Source organism: Rhincodon typus, chromosome 16 (assembly GCF_021869965.1).
Source record: "Rhincodon typus isolate 14 chromosome 16, sRhiTyp1.1, whole genome shotgun sequence".
Lineage (NCBI taxonomy): Eukaryota > Metazoa > Chordata > Chondrichthyes > Orectolobiformes > Rhincodontidae > Rhincodon > Rhincodon typus.
Window position 1 is genome coordinate 10578529 of NC_063347.1, and position 11040 is coordinate 10589568.

Here is an 11040-nt window from a genome sequence, read left to right on the forward strand (position 1 = left end):
CTACCAGTTATAATAACGGTTTCTTGATACGACATAAATGGATATTATTATTAAGCTTGGCTTTTTTTCAAGAGAGATCATTACCCCAGCTGAGGTTTCGAAATTTCACAGCAACCACCCTAACACACACAAACGAAGTTACGTGCGAACATTATTTAAACGGGCAACAACACACTGCAGCAGCACAGAGCTACGCCAACAAGAGGAGTACCTCTTCCAAGTATTCAAGGACAATGGATACCTGAAAAACTGGGTCAGAAGATGCCCATTACACGAACAACACCAGGAAGATACTACAGGCCCCGACACACTCATCAAGCTACCTTACATCAGGGACATATCGGAACTAACCACAAGGCTCCTATGACCACTAGGCATCAGAGTAGCACACAAACCTATATCAACCGTATGCCAACTGCTCACCTGGACCAAAGACCCACCATCCACTATGGACAGGAGCAATGTCACATACAAGATTCCCTGCAGAGACTGTGACAAACACTACATTGGACAAACAAGAAGGAAATTAACCACAAGGGTACACGAACATCAATTAGCAACAAAAAGACACGACTAATACTCAGTCATCTCCAGCCACATGAATAAGGAAAACCACCAATTCGATTGGGACAACACCAGGATCCTGGGACAGGCAAAGCAGAGACAAGCACAGGAATTCCTAGACGCCTGCTACTCCACTAAGAAAGCCATAAACAAACCCCAAATACACTCCATTGCGAAGGAAAACCGGAAGTGAGGTAATTCAGCTCAACGGACACCAGAGTTAAAATAATAGGCAGGAAAACAGCACTTCATCGGAGGCTGCACTGATGATGTTACCCAGCAGGATAATGAAACATCTGCGGAACAACGAACCAGCTCGGCGAGCCAACCAACTACAATGAGGATTCTAAGTTCCCAATTTGAATTAAAATTCAAAGATGTTAAATAGTTAACTGCTTTTGCGGTGGGGTTCTCTCTATTTTACAGGAGATTAAATACCCAAGGGGATTTAAAAAGGCTTTGATGAATGGAAGGGTTCCTTTTAAAACTATAGATATTTAGATTTTTATTTTGTTTCACCTCATCATGATTCCTAAGGTCTGCTTGGGGTGCATGATAGGTGAATTGGTATGGATGAGAGGCAGCTGATGGGTGAGTGGCATGAGGTGACATTCCTGGCACTGGGGCTACATGGAGCCATGAGGGGGTTCTTGTGGGCATGGGTGGGTAGAGAGCGGTCACTGAACATTGTGAAGGACACATATTGGAATGGATTGATATGGCTAGAGCATAAGAGCATGAGGTTTGAGGGCTGGAAGTTCTAATATTTAAAGAAAATAACTGAATCAGTACAGACTGCAGAAGGATGCCATTTGGAATTTTAAATTTACAATCTTAAAAATGCATTTATTTGGTTTCAAACAACACATCCGGGCACTTGTCAGCCCCAGTGGTCACTTCCAATCTGCGCCGGGGGCAGTAGACCTGACTCCTCCCCGCACGGGCAGCACGGTGGCTCAGTGGTTAGCATTGCTGCCTCACAGCACCAGGGACCCAGGTTCGATTCCAGCCTTTGGGTGACTGGCTGTGTGGAGTTTGCATGTTCTCCCCGTGTCTGTGTGGGTTTCCTCTGGGTGCTCTGGTTTCCTCCCACACTCCAAAGATGTGCAGGTTAGGTGGATTAGCCATGGTTAATGCAGGGTTATGGGGATTGAGTGGGATGCTGTTTGAACGGTCTGTGCAGACTTGATGGGCCAAATGGCCTTTTTGTGCATTGCAGGGATTCTATGATTTACAGATACTCTGAGCCCAGAAACAGAGTGCCTTCCAGTTGGCTGGGTTTCTCCAGAGGCCAGTACACTGAGCCAGGAAATTACCTGTCATGCAACGCACACCAACTACTGCAGGAAGTGGTTCCAAACAGCTGCAGCAATGCTCAGCAAAGGTTACTTTCCACACCAACAGGCTTTGGGAACTAAAGGCTGACATATTATATCATTCTTTTGAAAACCAAAACTGCTGAGGTAACCAAAGTATCCAGTCACAAGTGTGTTGAATGCTGACTCAAAATATTTTGCAGCTGCCTGTCAACTACAAAATGAGAAGGAGATAAGCTGGTCATAATTCTGCTGTTGTCTTTGGAGAGTCATTTTACTTCATGTAACACCAATTATTCAAGTAAACCTCTGATGTTATTATCGAAAGTCACGGCATTGATTGTCACAGGAAATGTCAGCACCTGACCACACATTTTAACGTGATAATGAGATCCTTAAGCATAAAAACTTAAGCAATGTAATGAAGTGATTCATTGGCAAGAGTCTGCATTTTGGTTTCATTTCTAAAAAAAAATTGTGCTTTCACAATTTCTTTCTGTTGCAAAAAAGTGCAAATCGAATTCGGCCCAGTGAACAGTGTGGAAGCACGTGTTACATCAGCTGGACTTCCATACAATCTAGGAGAGCATGGTATCGGACATCTCTGAACACCCAATTTGGATTTTATCAGCTGTCAAAGCCAAGACAATGGTGCCCATTTGACTCAGAGTTATTTAAGGCTCAACAAATGTCTACGAAAAGGGCTTAAGCCATTTACACTGTCCTTCACCGCCTTTCTGATCTTGCAGTAAAATTTCACAGAGTAAAGAGAGTTCTCAGAACTCCACAATTGCTCTGCAACAAATTCTCTATTGCATCACAAATTCAGTGGGAGGTTCATAGTAGCTTGCCAGAAGTCCTATTTCTATTCATGCTCAATCATCCACAAAACTTGTATCACTGACTAAGCTCCACAAGGCTTCTAGATATTTCAGCTGACCATAAGCTAAATGCGTCTTTCAGCACATTTCTTCTTTTCCTTCTTCATCGAGACGTATCTATCCATTGATTCATGCTGGTTAGCAATTGCGGGACATTTGCATCTAGGAGCTATGGAGTACCTTCTGCAGAAGGCATCACACCTACGGTCAGACATCTTTACTGAAGCACATTGGATAATTACGGTGCTGTAATAGTTAAACTCCAGGCTTGTCACTATTTAATCACCACTTCCTGATTCCACTTCTCCTTTAACTATAGATCCACACAAACACAAACCATTCTGTAACAAATTGGTGCCAAGGGTGAAAATAGAAGTAGGGCCTGTTTCTGTCTTGTAGAAACTATGTGCTCGCAAGTGCACTTTTAAAATCTTGCTATTAGTATTCCACAATGGGTGGAATTTTAATGAGTGTAAGAAAGGGAAGAGAAATTGTTTCAAAGTGCAAATTGTAACGATCTGGAATGCACTGCCTGCAAAAGTGGAGGAATTGGACATACACAGTTGAACTTATATTAAAAAAAACACTAGGAAATGGGCATGGGTTTTGAACAAATGTTTGTATCCATTCCTGGAAGAAAATGCTAAATGCATCTCAAGAATAGCAGTAAAGCAGCAAAAGAGGGGAGAGGATCTTAAAACCATTACTAGCAATTTCAACATTTTGCTGGGAAAACTCAGCAGGTCTGGCAGCATCTGTGGAGGGAAAGCAGAGCTAACGTTTCAGGTCCAGTGACCCTTCTGAAAAAGTGGCAGAATGAGCAAAAAGTTAGTAGCAAAAAGAGTGGGACTGAAGGTTTCAAATTCCCCAAACTTAATAGTCTGAATTCTAAGGCTTAAAAAGGAAGTGTCTGCAAAGATAATGGATGCATTGGTTATAATTTTCTAAAATTCCATCAATTCTGGAAAGATCTGAGCAGATTGGAGAACTGGAAATGTATTACGCCTATTCAGGAAAGGAAGGGAGAAAGCTTCAGGCCAGTTAGCCTCATATCTATCATTGGGAAACACTAGAATCTGCGATTAGGGAAGTACCAGCAGGTCATTTAGAAAATCATAAAACTATGTTGACTCTGCTTGAGTTTCCAAAGGGGTAATTGTGCTTGACAGATTTATTTGTGTTCTTTGAGAATGTAACAGGCAGGTTTGATAAAGGCAACATTTGTGTTTGTAGCATATTCAGAATTCCAAAAAAATTCAATAAGGTGCCACATAAAAGGTTACTGCACAAGATAATAGCTCATGGTTTTGGGTGTAATATATTAACATGTACAGAGGATTGGCTAATGAAAGAAAGAAAAAAAAAGTCAGGATTAATGGGTCAGTTTCAACTTGCAAACTGTAACTAAGGGTATGCCATGGATGAATGCTGGGGTTTTAACTACTTGTAATCTATCTTAATAACTTAGACAAAGGAATTGAGAGATATGTTGATAATACAAATCTAGGTGGGAAAGTAAGCTGCATGTGTGCAAAGATATATAGTTAGGTCACGAGTGAGCAAAAATTTGGCTGGTATAGTACAGTATGACAGAGTCCCATATCCCTCTAAACCATTCCTATTCACGTATCTGTCTAAGTTCTTTTAAATGCTGTAATTGCACCCACCTCTACTACTTCCTCTTGCAACGCGTTCCATATATGCACCACCCCGTTAGAGGACCCCTCAAGTCCCTTTTAAATTTTTCTCCTCTAACCTTAAACCTATGCCCTTTAGCTTTGGACTCTCCTACCCTGGGGAAAAGACCTTTGCTATTCACCTTATCTGTGCCCCTCATGATTTTATAAACCTCCATAAAGGTCACCCGTCAACCTCCTATACTCCAGCGTAATAAGCCCCAGCCTATCTAGCCGCTCCTTATAACTCAAACCCACCAATCCCGGTAACATGCTTGCAATCTTTTCTGCACCTTTTCCAATTCAATAATATCCTTCCTATAGCAGGGTGAAAACAACCGCACACAGACTCCAGAAGTGGCCTCACCAACATCCTGTACAACCTCAGGATGACGTCCCAACTCCTATACTCAACAGTCTGAGCAATGAAGCCACGTGTGCGAAACACCTTCTTAACCACCCAGTCTATCTGTGACGCAACTTTCAAACAACTATGTACCTGAACCCTTTATGTCTCTCTGTTCAACAACACTAACCAGGGCCTTACCATTAATTGTACAAGTCCTGCCCTTGTTCATTTTATCAAAATGCGATGCCTCACATTTACCCAATTTAAACTCCATCTCCCACTGCTCAGTCCATTGGCCCAAATAATTAAGACGAATTTGTAATCTTAGATAACCTTCCTCACTGTTGGCTTTACCACCAATTTTGGTGTTATCCACAAACGTACAAACCATTCCTCCTAATTTCTCATCCAAATTATTTATGTAAATGACAAACAGTGGACCCAGCACCCATCCCTATGGAACATCGCTGGTCACGGGGCTCCAGTCCAAAAAGCAACCCTCCACCACCACCCTCTGTCTCCTACCATCGAGCCAATTTTGTATCCAGTTGACAAGCTCTCTCTGAATCCCACGTGATCTACCTTTAATAAGCAGTCTACCATGTCGAACCTCATCAAAGGCTTTAGTAAAGTCCAGGTAGACAAAATCTACCATTCTGTCCTCATCAATCCTTTTGGTTATAACTTCAAAAAGCTTAATCAAGTTTGAGAGACAATTTCCCATACACGAAGCCATGCTGACTATATCTAATCAGTTCTTGCCTCCCCACATGTATGCAAGTCCTCTCTCTCACAATCCTCTCCGACAATTTACCCACCCAACGAGTCCAGCTCACAGGCCTTTTTGCCCTTAATGTACTTGTGGAATCTGTTTGGATTCTCTTTTATCTTATCTGCCAAAGTTTTCCCATGCCCCCTTTATGCCCTCCATATTTCCCTCTTAAGTGTACCCCTACATTCCCTTTACTCAAGAGGTTCATTTGATCCCAGCTGTCTATACCTGACATATGCCTCCTCCTTTTTCTTGACCAGAGCCTCAATATCTCTAGTCATCCCAGGTATCCTATTCGTGCCAACCCTTGCCCTTCTCACTAACAGGAACATGCTGTCCCTGAACTCTTACTATCTTGAGTTTGAAAGCCTCCCACTTGCCTGATGTCCCTCCACCTGCGAACAGAGTCCCCTGTCTAACACAATCAAAACTGGCCTTGCCCCAGATTAGAAATTTAAATTGTGGACCAGACCTAATCTTTTCCATAGCTATTTTAAAATTACAGTCACTGGTCCCAAAGTTCTCCCCCACTAGGACCTCAGTCATTTGCCCGGCCTTAGTTCCCGAGAGAAGGTCGAGTTTTGCCCCTTCTCGAGAAGGGCCATCTACATATAGATTGAGAAAGTTTTCCTGAACACACTTAAATTCCTCCCAGTCCAAGCCTTTAACACTACGGCAGATCCAGTCTATGTTTGGAAAGTTAAAATCCCTTACCATTACAACCCTAATTTCTTACAACTATCTACGATCTCCCTACGCATTTGCTGCTTGATTTCCTGCTGACTATTGGAGGGCCTATAGTACAGTCCCATCAATGTGATCATCCCCTTCTCATTTCTCAGTTCCACCCATATGACTTCACTGGACGATCCCTCAGGAATATCTTCTTTAAGTACTGCCGTGATGTTTTCCCTAATCAAAAATGCGACTTCCCCTCTTCTCTTGCCTCCCCTTCTATCCTTCCTGTAGAATCTGTACCCTGGAACAATGAGCTGCCAGTCCTGATATCCTATCCCATGTTACCATCCTTACCCTGAGTTCATCAGCCTTACCTGTCAGGCCTCTTGTGTTGAAATAAATGCAGTTTAATTCATCCGTCTTCCCTCATTCATTGATGTGCTCTTGCCTGCCTTGACTATTTAACTTGCTCTCTTTAACTTATGTACCAGCCTCAACCTTCTCTCGTCTCATTACTGCTTAGGGTTCCAAACCATTGCCAGGTTAGTTTAAACCCTCCTGAGTAGGTCTAGCAAATATCCCCGCCAGGATATTTCTCCCCCTCCAGTTCAGGTGCAACTCGAGCCTCTTGGATAGGTCACCTCTGCTTCAGAAGATCCAATTAATTTAAAAATCTGAATCCCTGCCTCCGCACCAGTTCCTCAGCCAGGCATTCATCTGCCCCATCCTCTTATTCCTACTCTCACTAGCAAATGGCACCGTAAGTAACCTTAAAGTGCTGCTTTTTAACCTCCTAACTCCCTATATTCGCTCTGCAGGACGTCATCTCTTTTTTTTCTACCTAGTGCAGGGAAATAAGAGAATAGGAAAAGCAAAACATTATTTAAAGAGAGAGACTACAGAATGCAGTGGCACCCTGGGATCTAGATATTCTCACACATGAATCACAGAGTTAGAATGCAAGCACAGCAAATTAACTGGGAAGGCAAATGGAATGCTAATCTTTATTTAAAAGAAGTTGCAGCACTCAAATAGGGAACTTCAGCTGTGGCTGTAAAGGGTGTCGGTGAAACCAGACCTAGAGTACTCTCTGTGCAGTTTTGTTCTCCTTAGTCAAGGTTATACTAACATTTGAGTCAGTTCTCACATGATTCATTCAGCTGATTCTTGGGATTAAAGTATTGTTTTAAATAAAGATTGAGTAGGTTGGGGCTATGTTCATTTGAGTTAGAAAAATGAGAGGTGATCCGATTGTAACATATTAGATTCTGGGGCTTGATGGGATAGATAGGCACATAGAAAATAGATGCAGGAGTAGGCCATTCGGCCCTTCAGGCCTGCACAACCATTCAATATGATCATGGCTAATCATGCCATTTCAGTATCCCACTCCCACTTACTCTCCATACCCCTTGATCCCTTTAGCCACAAGGGCCATGTCCAGCTCCCTGTTGAATATATCTAATGAACCGGCCCCAACAGCTTTCTGTGATAGAGAATTCTACAGGTTCACAATTCTCTGAGTGAAGAAATTCGTCCTCATCTCAGTCCTGAATGGCTTGCTCCTTATTCTTAGACTGTGGCCCCTAGTTCTGGACATTCCCAATATTGAGAACATTTTTCCCACATCTAGCCTGTCCAGGCCCATCAGGATTTTATAAGTTTCAATGAGATACCACCCACATCTTGTTCTTCTAAATTCCAGTGAGGACAAACCCAGTCGATCCAGTCTTTCTATACATCAATCCTGCCATCCCTGGAATCAGAGATAGTAGGAACTGCAGATGCTGGAGAATCCGAGACAACAAGGTGCAGGGCTGGATGAACACAGCAGGCCAAGCAGCATCATAGCTATGATGCTGCTTGGCCTGCTGTGTTCATCCAGCCCTGCACCTTGTCATCCCTGGAATCAGTCTGGTGAACCTTCGCTGATCTCCCTCAATAGGTGAATGTCCTTCCTCAGACTAGGAGACCAAAACTGCACAGAATTCTCAAGGTGTAACCTCACCAAGGCCCTGTACAACTGCAGCAAGACATCCTTACTCCTATACTCAAATTGAGGGGATGCTTCGCTTCCTGGGGGCATCAAGTACTTGGGGCACAGTTTCAGAATAACGCCACACAGGGATGAAGAAGAATTTCTTTCCTTAGGATCATGAATATTTTGCGGTCTCTATTTCAGGAATCTGCCGATGCTGAATTATTGAATATATTTAAGGCTGAGACAGAAAGATTCTTGACACAGAGTCATAGAGATGCATAGCACAGAAACAATCCCTTTGGTCCAACTTGTCTGCGCCAACCAGATATCCTAACTTAATCTAGTCCCATTTGCCACCACTTGGCCCACATCCCCCTAAACCCTTCCTATTCATGTACCCATGCCTTTTAAATGTTGTCATTGTACCAGACTCCACCACCTTTTCTGGCAGCTCCTTCCATACACACACCACCCTCTGCGTGAAAAAGCTGCCTCTTAGGTCCCTTTTAAATCTTTCCCCCTCACCTTAAACCAATGCCTTCTAGTTCTGGACTCCTCTTCCCTGGGAAAAATGCCTCGCTATCCATGCCCCTCATGATTTTATAAACCTCTATAAAGGTCACCCCTCAGCCTCCAATGTTCCAGGGGAAATAGCCTCAGTCTCTTCAACCTTTCCCAATAGCTCAAACCCTCCAACCTCAGCAACATCCTTGTAAATCTTTTCTGAACCCTTTCAAGTTTAGCAACATCTTTCCTACTGCAGGGAGACCAGAATTGAACACAATTTTCTAAAAGTGGCCTCACCAACATCCTGTATAGCTGCAACATGACATCCCAACTCCCATACTCAATGCAAGTGTACCAAATGCCTTAATCACCACCCTGTCTACCTCCGACTCCACTTTCAAGGAACTGTGCACCTGCACCCCTAAGTCTCTTTGTTCAGCAACACTCCCCAGGGCCCTACTATTAACTCTATAAGTCCTGTTTTGGTTTGCCTTACCACAATGCAACACCACACATTTATCTAAATTAAACTGCATCTGCCACTCAAAGGGCTAGAGGGACAGCGGAGTGGAAGCCAAGATTAGATCTGACAAAACACTTATGAAAGACCAGCAGATTCGAGGGCCCGAAAGGCCTCTTTTTGCTCTGGCTTGCGATTGGAGAAGAGGGCCGGGGGTCTCGCTGGATCGGAGGGGTAGCTGAAGCCGAAAGGCCTCTTCGTGACAACAAGGTGCAGGGCTGGATGAACACAGCAGGCCAAGCAGCATCATAGGAGCAGAGTTGTTTTGAGATTCTAAGAACATTCTTTTTGGGGTAAAACGATGCAGCGGTCCCCAGCTGCATTGTTTGTCATTGACTGAGTCTGGATGGGTTTGGTTTTACGGCACAGCGCGCTAAGGCGGGCACTTGGTGACATTCTATTGGAATGAAAGAAGCTTTTGGAGACTAAGTTACTGCCCTGGTTATGCTGTACAGAAAGACTTTGTTTTGAAACGCGAGTCGTTTCCTGCTGTAACTCACTCTGCGTAGCCTGTGTTGCAAGGCAATTTCTTGTTCTTGGGAGGAAGCAGGACCGGCCTGAGTCTCTGGTCCCCGTACTGGCTCATCTCTGCTGGACTCTGGTGGAGAAAGTGTGGCCGACAGTATATCCGAGCAGTCAGCTCCGGGCAGGCTGTAACACGGGGCTGGCGGCTCCGTCTCACGGGCGAGCTCCGTCTCTTAAACTTCTTAAACATCTCTGTTCCTCGGCTTCCAAACAGCGGGACGAGAAGTCTGAATGTAATATCTTGTCTCTTACTCTGCAACCCCCAGTCTTTTCCGTTCCCTTTCCGCCAATCCGTCCGAATAAACTAACACGGTTCTAATAAACTTCTTCCCCAGCAACGACTCCACGTATGGGGAGGAAGACAGGAGCAACGAACAAGAGCAGTTCCTGCCCGCTGTTAATAGTACTGGCTGTTCTCCTGGAGCATTGAGCAATTCTTGATTAGTGTGAACACCCAATTGCAGAGCTCACTCCAACATGCATCCAATGCAGGGAATGACCCGAGCAGCCAGAGAGGCCAATCTGTTTGTGTGCCTATCTGCCAGGAGCTGGTGTGAAAGGATATGTACAGCATTCAGGGTGGGAAACAAAGAGTAGAAATGAAAACATGAATTACATAAATTGAGCTGTGAGGACGATGCAGAGATGTTTTCACTGTGAATTGAACAAGGTGAGCTACTCAGCAGGTCTGGCAGTGTTCTGTAGAAATGTTAACTCTGTTTTTTCCTGTCCAGATGCTGCTAGACCTGCCGAGTTATAGAATCCCTACAGTGTGGAAGCAGGCCATTCAGCCCACACCAACCCTCTGAACAGCATCTGACCCAGACCTATCTCCCCCTACCCTTTCCCTGCATTTCCCATGGCCAATTCATCTAACATGCACATTTTTAAAATAGAATTATACAATCCCTACAGTATGGAAGCAGGTCATTTAGCCCATCAAGTCCACCGCACCCCTTCTTTAGACTGTGGGAGGAAATCAACACAGACACGGGGAGAATGAGCAAACTCTACACAGACGTTTGTCAGGCCCTTCAGCATAAATGGGTCCATGCCAACCAAAGTATCCATCCACACTAACCCCATTTCCCTGCACTTGGCCCATATCCTTCTAAACCTTTTCTATTCATGTATTCATCCAAATGCCTTTTAAATGTTGTTAATGTACCTGCCACAACCACTTCCGCTGGCAGCTCATTCCATATGCATCCCACCCTCTGTGTAAAAAAGTTGCCCCTCAGGTTCCCATGTACTCTTTCCCCTCTTAAACT

General features: G+C 44.1%; 1 protein-coding gene across 2 annotated transcripts in view; it reads right to left on the reverse strand.

Moving 5' to 3' along the window:
• The window catches only part of LOC109911518 (protein phosphatase 1M), a 36403-nt gene extending 26168 nt beyond the window's left edge, over window positions 1–10235 (reverse strand). The window contains exon 1 of one of the 2 annotated variants that reach the window (XM_020510839.2): window positions 9745–10235. In XM_020510839.2, the coding sequence (XP_020366428.1) occupies window positions 9745–9959 (215 nt within the window). In that variant the 5' untranslated portion in view covers window positions 9960–10235. The remainder of the gene's footprint in view (window positions 1–9744) is intronic. The other variant, XM_048606779.1, reaches the window with a different exon arrangement.
• Window positions 10236–11040: the final 805 nt, after the last annotated feature.